Below are 14,690 nucleotides of genomic sequence, written 5' to 3' on the forward strand. Positions count from 1 at the left end.
AGCCAGTAATGGGACACACACTACAATATCACTCTTTATCTTAAAAAGTAAAGGGAATCCTGGGGTTAAGTACACAGAGCACCTAAGTCCTTCGGTAATTTAGTGTCAGCTCTACAAAGTAAGCTTTGGCTTCCTGGCACCATGAGGCTCAATCTTCCAGAAGTCTTCTCTAAGTCTTCCAGAAGGTAGGTGAGGAGGATGAAGCAGCCCTTCCTCCTCTGTCACAGTTACAGGGTGGCCTCGGGCTGGACAGGAGTCCGCAGATGACAGCCAGACAATATTATCCAAGGGCTATTTACAAGGGGACTTTTCTTGAGATCATTTCATAAACGCTACTTCTGGAATCTCTCCCTTGGCCTGCAGAAAGATAAAATATAAGTAGAGCCAGGTGACCTCTCTCCCACCTTCCCTGCCCAGCTCCTGTGACTCACCGGCTGTCCTGGCACTCTCTATGTAGACCAGGCTAGCCTCAAACCCAGAGATCTGCCTCCCAAATGCCGATTAAAGGCAGCCATCACCACACCCAGCCTTCATCTGACCCTTTTTAAAGGCGCAGAGATCCGTTTTTAACCACAAAATTCCTATACTTTACCTTGAGATGAGTGAAGGCCTGGGCAGATCTGGTGTAGTCCCAGTTATTGTCTTGAAGGCACCTGCAGTATGATTAAAATAGGAAGCCACATGAGAACCAAATGCAGTCAGTCACTGACCACTGAATGTCACCCCAGAATCCAACCCGTGGAGAACGTCACCAATGTTTTCATTAAGTTCACACACCATCGCACTACTTGTACAAATGTTAAATGGTCAAAATGTCTACCAAAAATGACCAATGTAGTTTACACTGGTAGGGAAAGGGCTACACAGTTTAAAAACTACATTCCAGCTGGGCAAGGCAGCTCAGGCCTTTAATCCTATCACTGGAGAGGCTGAAGCAGCTGGGGAACTCAGTAAGGCTGAGGCAAACCTAGGCTACACAGTGGCTTCCAAGCAGCCAAGGCACAAAGTGAGACCCTGTCTCAAAACAAAAGGTGCAGAACCATACATAAAGACTCGGAACTAGGCATCTGCTGTACCTACAGCCCTAGCTCCCTGGAGTGCTGAGGCCCACTGGAATTTAGGACTGGGTAAAGAGTTGAAGCCCAGGTTTGACAGCTTAGTGAGTTCCTGTTTAAAAATGGACAACAAAACAAACAAAAAATAAATCAAAAATACCAAACCAAACAAAAACAAAAAAACTTGGCTCATGCCTTTAATCACAGCACTTTGGAGGGAGAAGCAAGCAGAGCTCTGTGCATTCAAGGCCAGACAAGTACATAGTGAGACCCTGTTTCAAAACAACCACCTGAAAAGAGCTCGGTGGTAGAGTGACTACTGCATTTGTGAAGTCAGCTTTAATCTGTAATTCTGCTTGGGGAAGAGGGAGGCCATAGGTAGCTGGGAGGGGGACAGAAAACGAATTCTTCATTTGCGCTTTAAATTTTAAAAAATAATTTATACAGAATTCTTAGTAGGAATCTTTTTTTTTTTTTTTTAAAGCAAAGTATCCCTTTTAAGGAATCTTTTTATTAAAGCACTCTAATTCACTGTCAGGCTAACTGTTTCCCCTTGGTCCTATCCATGCTCAACACTCACTTCTGAGACCACTCGAGGTTCATGCCAGACTGGGTAGAAAATGCTTGTAACATATCCTGCTGTTCTTGGGAGAGTGTGGGTACTGGGCTGGAGGAAGGTGTGGGTGCAGGCATGGCGAAGGCTCTTTGGATTTCTTCAGGGCTGGCGTTCCGCACAAATAATTCGTCATTTACAATACATAGCCTTGGGGACAAAAAAACATCTTAAATAAACGGACAAATGACCTCATCTTTCTACACTGTCTTTGTTCTCAGATCTGGTTAACATCCACATGCCCCTCCCTCCCATGTTCCCTTTCATTCCCTAACACACCAAGAGTTGTTATTCACTTCATAAACTTCTATTGCTTTTCTACGATTCTGAAAACTACCTAAGGAATATCTCTACCTTCCAGCTATCACACTGCTACCCTGGGACTGAAAATAATACCCAAACTGATAAGCTGAGTACTTACCCTGAATTGCTGGCAGGAACAGCAATGAACGTTCTCGTGAAAGCACGTAAAGAATCTCGAGACTTCCCGTCCACTGCAATGAGAAGTGTGGCAATGGCTCCTTAAGCCATTCAGGCTTGATCTTACAATTATCACTCACACCGCAGTGTCTGACACAGAGACTCCTAACTTGGTCAGGTAAGGAGGGTTATTTGGTCATAAGGAAACAGAGGTGGGATAAAGGGACAGATCAAATAATAACAGAATTTGCTGTGTGCGATAGGAAGTAAAACAATTTAAAAGTGTTAGCCTAGCTTGGCAAAGTGCCTGAAATCATTCCTGAAGTACAACTGTGCAAAAGTATTATGAAATCATCTAACAAAACAGAAAAAAGAACTCAAGATTCAAAGGTATTGCAACTTTCCCAGACCCACAGCATTAACACAGGGACAGAAATGGAGACCTGGGCTGGGGAGATGGCTCAGCAGTTAAGAACACTGACTGCTCTTCCAGAAGTCATGAGTTCAATTCCCAGCAACCACATGGTGGCTATCGACTATAATGGGATCTGATGCCCTCTGAAGACAGCTACAGTGTACTCATATACATAAAATAAATAATTCTTTAAAAAAAAAAAAAAAAGAAATGGAGACCTGCCTGACTCTTACGCTTACACTGTTTGGGGCCCCAGGTTTTTGTCATACTGCAGGTAAGACAGGTGGAAGAGTTTTAAGGCCAAACCAAGATGTACTGGGCAAAATAGGACGGAGGTCGGAGAAGAAAAGGGATGAGAAGACAGCTAGGAAACTAAAGATACTGAGAAAGGTTCAGAACTCAAAATTCTTACCTTCCTTGAAGACTCCATTGACAGAAAAACACAACAATGTGCTCTGAAAGAGAAAAAGCACCCGAAGTAATGGAGGTTCCCAACCGGAGCCTGAGCCTCCTTACCCAGTGAATGCTGAACTCATGACCCCACTTCTGAGCTTCATTAGGAGAACATATGTACTTACTGTTTGGGCACTTATATCTACCACAAAGGAGTTAACGTCATGGTGAGTTTTAGGTAACTCATTGAGGAAGGCAACGACATTAAGACGTGTATGCTTTAATAGCCGGAACCGCGTGGCTACAAGCAGAAGGAAGGGAAACCACGGTTAGGGCACACCACACTGGCTAGCTCTACTGATTCCCATTTTGACTGCACACACAATAAACTTACTGGTATCTTTAATCTTCTTCACATTTCTGCTGTCATTGAAGTATTTGGCTAAGTTGTGTCTGGAAAATAAGAGGGAATGATGGTGGTGGTCAGATCAGTGGCCTGTATCTCCCAAAGAATCTTTTGGTTCTGGATAGGTTCTGACATGTGATACTTACCGGACAGGGTTCTGAGGGTTGGAAGGAGTGCTTAGCGAGCAACAGGCGCCATCATGGTAGGCATCCAGAAGACCCTGGCGGTCTCCTGAGTCATAAATTGCATAGTACCTGTAAGGAAAGTTAAAGAGTCTGAATTCTGTGTCTGGAACCAAAAGGACACATACAGCAGTGAGTACGCACAGACCAGCCATTATCCCCAGCACTAAGGGCTCCTGGGAAACTTACTGCTGCAAGAAGTGCAGGACCAGACTCTTTAGGTTCTCTGTTCCAAAATAGCTTCCCTGAAATCAAACAAGACGTTAGGTTCATAGGACCAGTATGTATCCGACACACAACTCTAATTCTAAGCCCAATTCTGACCTTGCAGGGTGGTAACATAGTAGGGGCTTCGACATCAAAGGCAATTGGAGGGGGTAGCTCATGGCCATCCTGTAAAAAGAAGTGAATGTAACATGAGAAACAGAACAAAGAAGGGATTTGTAAGCTTACAGAAAAGCTAAAGCATGGAGAGTATACAGGGATCCTATATAAACTTTGTCAACAAGCGTTTCTAGGATGATGATTTCCACTGTTAGCAGATTCTCAAAGAAATCTCCACACCCACATGGGTGGTCACAAAATAGAGACAAGACCTTGGCTGTCCTTGCTATTGAGAACAGTATTAAACTTACCAGGCGTAATAACTTGGGAAATCGTTCGCGAATGGTGCTGTCAAGAACGGGACAGAAGTGAGAGACGCTTCAGAGCCATCATGCCTCCTGGGCTGCTCTAGGAGCAAATACACCAAAAACCCGAGGAACAGCCCATCCCATCCTGTACATCGCCCCCTCCTCCCCAGCTTAAACTTGGGGACAAAAACACCCATTCCCCTCCTCACCAGGGGCACCCCTTCTGAATTGCCTTGAAGGCTGGCTTTGTTGTCTCACTGCCTGATCCCAAGTGCCACAGAAGGACACTCTCAGCCCAGGCTTTAAGCCTAGGGCTGCCTTCCCCACCTTTCCCCCCTTACCTTCCACCTACTCACCTGTGCAGCCCCGGGAGGAGGGAATGGGGTGGGAGCCCAGGGGCTCTGCTGCCTCACCAGGTATCCACCAGTTCTGCCAGGTCTGGCCTTCGCCAAGACCAGAACACACCACAAGTATGGCACGGGATGTTGGGGCAAGGAGATGAACAAGACAGGGCTCAAGAAGAAAGGAGGAAAGAAAAGAGACCAAGGGAAAGAAGAGAAATGGAGAAAGGTAGGGCAGGGACAAAAGAGAGATGGAGAAACAAAGAGGAAGTAAAGCAACAGGGACAGACCTGAAGGCAGAGGCATTCAGAAAAGAATGGCAGAAAGAAAGACCTCCTGATACAGCCCTTTCCTTCAGCTGCCCCTTTCCTGTGGTCCCAAGGTAGAAATGGAGAATAAGTCCTATAATGGTTTGCAGTTGCTGTTGGCCAGGTCTCTGTCTGCTCCATGGGTCCCGGTCTGAGCTGGGCGTGGGAGGTAAAGCAGCCATGGGGTCAGGAGACCTCCCTCAGAAGGGTTCAGGCCTCTGCCGAGTTGGGGGGGTGAGGGTCTGTGCCCCACCTCAGTTGGCCCCCAAGTTTTCTCCTGATGGCCCCTATGCGACTGTGCCTGTCTTAGGTTGTTCCTTCCCTGAGGAATCTTACCCGTCTCTGGCTAACCAGCCATCTCCGGGGCCAAGCAGGGTGACGTGAGGTGTGCGAGTGAGGGAGGAGCCATGCCCCTGACAGGGTCATTTCTCTGTCTCCTTGGTAGCAGATGCCCCTATGGCCTCCACGCCCAGCATTTGCCTTGGGATCCCCTCACCTGCTGGCGGGGTCCCTGGCTTTGGTCACATCTTAGGGAACCCAGGTTTCTTCTCCAGGAAGGGCCCAGTTCACAGCACTGGGCAAGAGAGACCACTAGCATGGTAGCAGCCTGCAAGAGGCATCAACCTCGTCATGGGCAGGAAGGACCAGGCAACAGCCTTGGCTAAGTGAGTCATGAAAACAGAGTCCCTCTTGGTACAATGGCAAGAGGGACCATCGAAGGGCAAAGGAAGGAAGGCCCATCTCAGTAAGAGAGGGCTTTCTCAGTCTGAGTACTCTAGGCTTTTGGCTGAAGACAAACACACAGGTAGGACATATATAAGACACCTCCACATCAGAACAGAAAAGAGGAGGTATCCTTCCTGGAATAACAGGTAGGGAGATTCTAGAAAAGGCTGTGTTCAGGAAGGAAGGAGAAAGGCAAGAGAATCAGAATATAGTAGTCAGGTGAGAAGAAAGGAGAGGAGATCTAGGACAAAGCTAGGAGACATTGACAGGCAGAAAGGAGTACGGGATCCTCCTCCCAAAGGACAGGTGGTTCCAGCTCAGGGCTGCATGTTCTCCTGTAGACGGGTACTGGTCAGGGTGCATTAGCTCAGCCTCCCAGGGGGTGAATGTCCCCAGGAGGGGAGACAGAGGCTACAACTGACCTGATATAGGTGGACTGGTCTAGGAAGGTGTCACACATGGGGTTTCTGTCAAGCCACAGCTCTTCCAGCTTCAGCCCTTTTATCTTGTCTAATTCCCACTCGGACTTCAACTGTGAAGGATGAGGGAAGAAAAAAGGCAGGAAACAGACTTTACTAAGGATAGCAGCTGGATCCCCATGTTTCCAAATACAACCTAAGTTTTCTTTCTTGCTTCCCACCATGGCCAGCCAAACTGTTCTTGCTCTCCACCACCACAGAAATACAGCCAAGGGTCAGTGTGATGGCTCAGTGGGCAGAAGCTCCTGCCTTGTGAGCATCTCACAACCCAAGTTCCAGTCCAAGAACTCACAGTGGGAGGAAGGGAAGAACCAACTCCCATACAGTCTGCCTCCACCCATTCATAACCAGTAACCATTAAACCAAAGTAGCACCAGGGATCCGTCTTACTTCGTTTCCAGAGAGATTCAGAATCTTTAAGTTTGGTGCCTTCTGTACAATGCTGGACATATCATCAAGCTTGTACAGCCTGTTGTTACTCAAGTTCAAAGACAATAGCTGTGAACAGAACAAAGTTTAGATGTGTTACAACAAGGCAAATTTGTCCCTCATCCTATCCTACCCATCTCACTCTGCTTTCTAATGCAAAAAAAAGAAGCTTCACCTCAGGAATGTTCTCTTCAATGATCCTCAGGGCGGCTGCCATACAGCCTCTACGGTTTAGAACAACATCGATGTTCTGGGCCACCAAATCTTTAGCAAGCAGGAAAAAAAAGGAAGTCTGAGAGGGCTTGCCCATACCAGTGTTATAAAGACCAATTGTCCCCCTCTCCATTTAGTCAGGATCATTGCTGTCAGTCATACCTGGGTCTGAGCGGAGGCCCTTGAGGTCAAGTGCTTGCTGGGAGCCATCATATCGTTTGCTCATGATCAGCTAAAGGAAGACAAAGGGTTTAGTGGTCACCGATGGAGATTTAAAGTCTGCTGGACCATTGTCACTTGAGCCAGCCTTACCTTGAGCTGCTCTACTTGTTCAGGCTTCAGTTCATTCTGTACAATATAGGGTGGAGCAGAAGAGTTGATGATGATAGATATCTGAAGAGAAGACAGAAAGGCAAGAGTGTATTTGAGGGAAGCCTAATCACCAGCACTAAGACTTAGTCCCTTTTAGCGCATCAGCGCCAACGGTGCCATGCCAGGCCCTTTGTTGACATACCCTTCTGTTTTCTCGATCCTGAATCTTATAGTTGACAGCCTTTAATGCAGAAGCGGTAGTGGCATCTTCCACAAAAAACTGGGCCCGTGTATTTTCATAGTGAAACTGGAAGAAGGAAAACAAAGAACATTAGATCTGTAGTCCACAGGCCCTTCCACAGCCTCTCAGGTCTGACTTTGCCTTACCTCAATGGGGTTGAAGGGGACACTGCACTTGCTCTGAATCATGCTCAGAAGCCACATTTTGTCATACTTTTTGCCATAAGGAATCTGAAAGTGAGAGAGAAGGGTACAGATGTAACCAAGCCAGCATATTTCAGTTCTCTTTTTGTATTTTCTGCCAAGATTGAAAATATTTCTAGTGCTTTGTCAGAAAGCATGTTAACCTGGCATCCATGAGGCTGACAGAAGGCACTTAGCATGCATGAGGTCTCAGCGATAGGAAGCATGCTTACATGCATGAGGCTGGTAGTGCCCTTCTATCCTAAAATAGCTGGGTTTTTTTTTCTCCTAAAGAAAGGAACAGATCTATGGTTTCCACTTGAGATACAAAGATTCCTTAAACTCCTTTCCATATACTTATTACTCCTGGCAAGATGGCTCAAACATGGGCACATATCAAATGTATTAATTCAAAAAGTCCTAAGGTATTATGTATGTATGCCTTACTTGGTTCCCAGAGACTCCACGGTCTCCTAGAGTCACTCTTAGCTTAAGTGTTACTCTACATCCTGACCACACTTACCAGATTCCCCTTCCATGTGTCGCCTTGCCTATCCTCCTGAACTCCCTTCCTTAACTCTGTTCTTAGATGTTCTAAGATATTCATTTGAGGAAAGGATAGATTAGTATACTTCACTGTTGAGTGAGTAAACATTAGAGAAAATGCATTTGAGGAGCTAGAGGCAGATGTCAAAACACTCTAACTGAGTCCAGTCCTGTTTTCTGAACCACCTTACTCATCCAAGTACTCACTGTAATCTTGAACCAGTTCTTGGTGGTCCCATCTTGACTGGTGCCAGCACCTCCTCTTTCTTGAGGAGCTCTGTCTCTCCGTACAGTAACATGAATTCGATCTCGATCATGCCAAGTATCTCTCCGACGGTTAGGTCGGTTGGTATAGGGGTTGCTGTTGGGAAGCAGAATTAAATTTCCATAAACACTAGGGAAGATGAACCAGTCCTGCTAGTGAAACTACAGCTACTAAATTGATTCTGTCAAGTATCACTTTACAAGGTGAGACGAGAAACGACAAAGACAATAACAGGTCTACATAATTCAGTGGGTCACTATTCAAAGCAGACCAATTATTCACTTACTATCTCACTCGGGGGCCATCCTGGGGATCATTCATTGCCACATCTCCATCATCTTCCTCAAACCGGGAAGACCGTATACCAGAACCACCTCTTCCAGACCTACGATTCCCCTCACCACACTTCCATCGGAAAGGCCCCCGACCTTTCTTTCTTCTTTGAGGGAAACTAACACGGTCATCATGTTCTGGAGATGGAAACAGACACAGAAATTAGTAAATGTATGAGGAGTCCTAGTTACCTTGGTGTAACCACCAGTTTCTAGTACTCTGTACTCTTAGAAAAAACAGATTTCAACTACAAAGGCTTCCTCCATAGAGATGCCTATGCCCTAGCCAGAGCAAAGAACTTTCTCTAGGACATCAATATCATGAACAAGTTATTGGAAACTATAGGGATGTTGGAAAAGGGTCAAGAATGTACCTCAGGGCACTGGAGAAATAACTTACCACACTGCCATCACAGGGTTTCTCTGTGTAGCTCTGGCTATCCTAGAACTAACTGTAGACCAAGTTGGCCTTGTAGATTCACCTGCCTCTGCCTCCCCAGGTGCTGGGATTAAATGAGCCACTACCCCCTGTAAGATGACTTTTTTTTTATTTATCCCTTTAAAAAAAAAAGACTTATTTATTTTATATATGTGAATATACTGTTGCTGTCTTCAGATACACCAGAAGAGGACATCAGATGCCCATTACAGATGGTTGTGAGCCACCATGTTGGTGCTGGGAATTGAACTCAGGACCTCTGAAAGAGCAATCATTGCCCTTAACTTTTGAGCTATCTCTCGAGCCCTAGTCCATGGTTTTAATATCAGCAGTTGGGGAATAAATAGCAGGAGAATCAGGATTTTAAGGTCATTTACAGCTACACCTTGAATTTAAGATCAACCCAAGCTACATGAGCTCTTGTCTTAAAAGTTTAAAAGGCAGGGGGTTGGGGATTTAGCTCAGTGGTAGAGTGCTTGCCTAGCAAGCACAAGGTCCTGGGTTCGGTCTCCAGCTCTGGGAAAAAAAAAAAGGCAGAAGGGAAGAGCCTCCCCAGAAGTTCATATGAACAACCTTAACTAAACTCAGTAGGTTAGAGGCTGGGGGGGAAAAAAAAATCACTCAATGATTAGAGCACTAGCTGCTCTTCTAAAGGACCCAGAATGGGCTTCCAGCACCCGCACGGTAGCCAACAACTGTGCACTGTAGTGTAAGTGCTGAGAATCAAAGCTAGTATTCTGGAAAGTGTTCTTAAGCAATGAGTCTCCGTGAGTATATGCTTGATCCTTTTATTTTTCAATATTCCTAGGTTTTCCAATAACTTGTTCCTGATGTTGATGTCCTATAGAGATCTTTCCTTTGTCCAGGGCTCTGATGTCTGCATGGAAATGGCCTCTGTAGTTAACTCTAGGGAAGCCAATGTCCTCTTCCAGCCTCTGCAGGCACCAGACATACACATGATAGAAAAATAAACATATAGGCAAAATACTCAGACACAGAAAAAAAATAAACCCTTAAAAACAAAGAGTAGGGAGCTGAGAGATGGCTCAGGGCTTAAGAGCACTGGCTGCTTTCCCAGAGGTCCTGAGTTCAATTCCCAGCAACCACATGGTGGCTCACAACCACCCTTAATTGGATCCAATGACCTCTTCTGGTGTGTCAGCAACAGTGTGCTCATGTACATAAAATAAATAAATCTTTAAAAAAAAAAAAAAAAAAAAAGTAGGCTAGAGAGATGGCTCAACGGTTTAGAGCACTGGCTGCTCTTACAGAGGTCCTGAGTTCAAATCCCAGCATCCACAGTGGTTCAAGATTATCTATAAAGGAATCTGATGCCCCCTTCTGGCATGCAGGTGTACATGCAGCAGAGCACTTATACATTAAATAAAGTAAGTAAACAAAGTAAATAAGTAAAAACAAAAGAGTAATGAAAGGGGCACACAATCACAATACATTGTGTATTATATGTATAAAATTGCCAGAAAATTTAGAATTTAAAGAAAAAAGAAGGGGTTGGGGATTTAGCTCAGTGGTAGAGCGCTTGCCTAGCAAGCGCAAGGCCCTGGGTTCGGTCCCCAGTTCTGAAAAAAAGAAAAGAAAAGAAAAGAAAAGAAAAGAAAAGAAAAGAAAAGAAAAGAAAAAAAAAAAAGAAAGAAAGAAAGAAAAAAGAAAAACAAAAATACCCAGAAACCAGTTCCTACAGAGAGTAGAATGTGGAAGTGTGAGCAACCCCAAAATCTAACCAGACCCCTGAAAAACCACGTGAAATCTGCCACTTGCTGTACAATTGATGGTTACAGAGCCAGATGTTGTGGCCAACACCTGTAATCCTGGCAATTGGGAAGGGGAGGCTTCAATTACACAAAGTTTTCAAAGCCATCCTGGGCTACATGAGATTCTCGAAAAATAAAGAATTCTTACAAATATGACATAAAAGGCTCTTAAAACAACTACCATCTTCTGCACTCTGAATTTAGGAAATGTTAGTTTCTTTGGGGAAAAAAAAAAAAAAAACACCTCGAGGAACTTCTAGATTCAGGGTCTGGTGCAGGTTCCACATTAGAGTCCTCCAATATAACTAGTGTTTGAAGCAGGAGGAATCCAAGTTCCAGATCAGCTAAGAGTATACCTTAAAAAGGGAAAGAAGCCAAACATTGTGACCCACAACTTAATTCCAGACAGTGGCAGACAGAAAACTTTTGAGTTCTGAAAGCCAGCCTGGTCTTCTCAGTGTGTTCTAGATCATTCAGAACTACACTTTGAGACACTGTTTCAGTAAACAAATACATAAATAAATAAATAGAACCAAGTGTAGTAGTACACCGTTTAAGGGAAGAGGATCTGAGCTACATAGTTTAAGGCCAGACTGGGATTGAAACCCTGTTTCTCTTAGTGTTTGGTCTGCCTATATATAGACAAAACGAATAAAAGGAGGGCTAAGGATACTAATTAGTTGATAAAGTGCTTGTCTATCCTTCCACACACAAAAAGATCACCCAGACTGAGGCTGAGGCAGAATTCAAAACTTCAAGTCAGTCTGGGCAACTTGGCAAACCATCTCAAAAAAATAACAAGGGATGGGAATATAGCTCTGTGGGAGAACAGAAAGCCTGGCACACTATGTATGTAGTGGAGGATGACCTTGAACCTCTGATCCTCTTACCTTAAACAATGTACTACTACACTTGGTTCTATTTATTTACCTTTTGTCAGACCTTAAGTTCAACCCTAGGACCAAAAAAAAAAGTAAACCGTAAACATCTGTGAGGCAGGCATGGTGGGTGGCACATGCCTGCCTGCAATGCTGAGAGCTTGGGAAGCTGACACAGTAAGACTGACTGAGGCCAGCCTGGGCTGACCCTATAAGGGAGAATTAGCCTTTCCAAGGGACGAACTCCCTAAATGGCTAGCCAATCCCAAATGGTATGCTTTACAAACTAATACATAACACTAAATGAACTCAGCAAGTTGCATGAATTTGGCGAGAGGGGTGGGTGACATGGGAGAGGCTGGAGGAAGGAGATCAATTATATTTGAATTAAAATAAAAGGTCCTTGGGTAGAGATTTTTCAGGCATAGATAAGTCATCAGCACCACACAAGCACAAAAAAAGATTCATAACTTTCAAAGAAATCTACCTAATTTCTAGTACCTAATACCTAATATCAAGTGACCCTAGTAAAAAGGAATACATTAAAGAGACAGTCCAAGTACGGTTCACTGAAAAATCCCCACTCCAGTCACTGTGTTTGAGGCACTTAATAAAATAATCTCTCTCTCTCTCTCTCTCTCTCTCTCTCTCTCTCTCTCTCTCTCTCTCTCTCACACACACACACACACACACACACACACACACACACACACACACACGGGAGACTGGTACCCACATGAAAGAGATGGAAAACAAGGCCTCAAAGTTTAACTCACTCGGAGTTAGCACACCCAACTTCAGATTCAAACCTCAGCTGTCATACTGTCCTAACCACCACAATGAATTAACAAGTCAGGGTAGGTGTGCGGGCTAGAAAACTGGGTAAACAATAAGCAGCAAGCTGCAAGAACAGACTGATCGTATTTAAAAAAAAAAAAAAAATAGGGCACCAGGGTAACCCACGACCAAGTGACTACTGACTCACATTTAAAGGAAGAGTCCGGCTGCCAAACTGAACTGACAGGCATCAACCACCCTCAAAGTTGAAAGGAAATCTTGTCACCCCACCCCTGAGCCACAGGTCCTCCAACGCCAGAATCCGGGCGACTCTGGAGTCCCCGGGTCCCGCGGCGCCCCGCGCCCCCTGCCCGCGCGGCCACCGCTACCTACGGACGTAGGGCTCCTCGCGGCCTCCCGCCCCCGGGCTGAGGCCTAGGCCGGGGCCGCCCACCCTGACCCACCGCGTCGCCTCCCGGCCCGAGGCCCCGCACTAACCGTTGTATGACTTCCCTTCGTCCGCCATGGCACAGGCAGGTACAGGGGCGGGCTCAGGCGCAGAACCTGACGCCACCAAACACCCGGACGCCTTGGCGCTCAGGACAGAAGCTCTCCTACGACCGGCGCCACCGCATTTATCCGGCGAAGCACGTCGCGCGCAGCCGACGTCCCCAGGATGTGGGCGGTGCCGCGGGGCAGGAACGCGCTCTCTGAGCCTGCGCAGAAGCAGGGCGGCCGCTCGGAGGCGTGGCCAGGCCCTCCGAGGCCCGCCCACGGCCGGAGCTCGGGGCGCGATGGCTTGTAGGTCGGCCCCGCCTTCCTACTTCTCCGCTGGCCCGCAGCGCTGAGGTTTGCGCTGGAGCTGAGCGGTCTGCTTTAGCCCTGAACTCAGGAGCAGGGACGAGAGCTACACAGAAGAATGGAGACCTGGCCTCTGAACGGGAGTAACGGATCACAGTCCACGCAGGTGGGATCCCGGCAGCGTGTAAGTCGCAGCGCAGTTCCTTGCCAGCCGCCGGCTTATGCCCTCCCAGCTTTTCTCGCCTCTACGACGGATTATGACGAAATAGAAAATTGGAATGTAAGCCCCACTGGAACAGGAACCTTAACTTATGCGCAACTTTTCTTCCTCCAGCGTGCCTGGCACAGTATCATGCCCATTGTGAAACCCAAGTGTGAATTAAGCGAAATCCTGTCCTGTTCCCTTGTAGGTCTTCTACAAATTGCCTAATTAAAGCGTCAGGCGAGCTGTAGTGGCGCAGGTCTTTAAACCCGTACTTGGAAGGCAGAGGCAGGTGGATCTTTAAATTTGAGGCCAGTCTCAGCTCTCTAGAAATTTCTAGAATAGCCAGAGCTTGTAGAGGCCCTGCCTCAAAAAAAAAAAAAAAAAAAAAAGCTTTAGTCTTAGTACCAGTATTTTTGTCTACATTGCCAGTACAGAGATAGCGAAGGCTACATAGTGAGACGGTCTCAAAACAAAATCAGTAATCTAGTGAGCTATGATCTTCACCCCAAGGCCCTGGCCATCATGCTGAAGCCTAATTGGTAAAACCCAGGTTAGCTAGGTAGGTAGGGAAAGTTGCTAGTAGTGAGTGGTTTTGTTTGAGACAGGGTTTCTGTATAATTCTGGCTGTCCTGAAACTTGCTTTGTAGACCAAGTTGGCCTCAAACTCAAGAGATCCACTTTCGAGGTTGGGGATTTAGCTCAGTGGTAGAGTGCTTGCCTAGCAAGCACAAGGCCCTGGGTTCGGTCCCCAGCTCCGGAATAAAAAAAAGAGATCCACTTGCTTCTAACTCCCAAGTGCTGGTTGAAATTTTTAGATGGTAAACCCAAGAGCTCTTCTAGTAAACCTTTGGTGTGACTAGGACTCTCCTCCATTCCTTGGACTCAGATGCTGCTGTAGGAGGGGAATCAGATGGGGCACTGGTAGGCACGGAGCATGACTTTAACACAGATCAGAAAGACAAAACAACTCATTAATCTCCCTTGAGGGTCTGTGTTAGGTGGGTCACCTCCATTTTGCAGTGGTTTTGCTCAGGATCTTAGAAGGTGCCAAAGAGCAGGGTACAAATTGGAGCTGGGCACAAATGCTCTTCACCCAGCAGCAGAGCTCTTGCTTCGCTCAGTTCAAAAATCAGGACCAAGTGATTTGAAGATACAGGTTAAACAGGCTCAAACTGTTTGGGACAGCCCTAGAAGTTGACACCCAATAATGAATCCACTTAGCTCCAGTTCAAAGGAAAATTCTAATGAAGTGCTGTTGTTACTTGGCCACTCCCTTTTAAGAGGGAGTTGTGGGTACAGAGCTCCAAAGCTGCTCTGCCTATCAGTGG

The 14,690-nt window shown here is 46.1% G+C and overlaps 1 protein-coding gene across 1 annotated transcript; it reads right to left on the reverse strand.

Moving 5' to 3' along the window:
* Window positions 1-9: 9 nt before the first annotated feature.
* Window positions 10-13,012, reverse strand: Nxf1 (nuclear RNA export factor 1). The gene is made up of 21 exons (XM_032891571.1): window positions 12,855-13,012; window positions 8,445-8,628; window positions 8,101-8,254; window positions 7,312-7,395; window positions 7,127-7,231; window positions 6,925-7,005; window positions 6,775-6,844; window positions 6,575-6,663; window positions 6,361-6,468; window positions 5,914-6,023; window positions 4,120-4,156; window positions 3,809-3,877; window positions 3,674-3,729; window positions 3,449-3,556; window positions 3,291-3,349; window positions 3,082-3,197; window positions 2,916-2,958; window positions 2,090-2,162; window positions 1,636-1,818; window positions 593-653; window positions 10-357 (listed from the first exon to the last, which is right to left on the reverse strand). The coding sequence occupies exons 1-21, from the start codon at window positions 12,880-12,882 to the stop codon at window positions 319-321; spliced, it is 1,857 nt and encodes a 618-aa protein (XP_032747462.1). The 5' UTR covers window positions 12,883-13,012; the 3' UTR covers window positions 10-318.
* Between the last annotated feature and the right edge of the window lie 1,678 nt (window positions 13,013-14,690).

The sequence above is a fragment of the Rattus rattus genome, chromosome 2 (assembly GCF_011064425.1).
Source record: "Rattus rattus isolate New Zealand chromosome 2, Rrattus_CSIRO_v1, whole genome shotgun sequence".
NCBI lineage: Eukaryota > Metazoa > Chordata > Mammalia > Rodentia > Muridae > Rattus > Rattus rattus.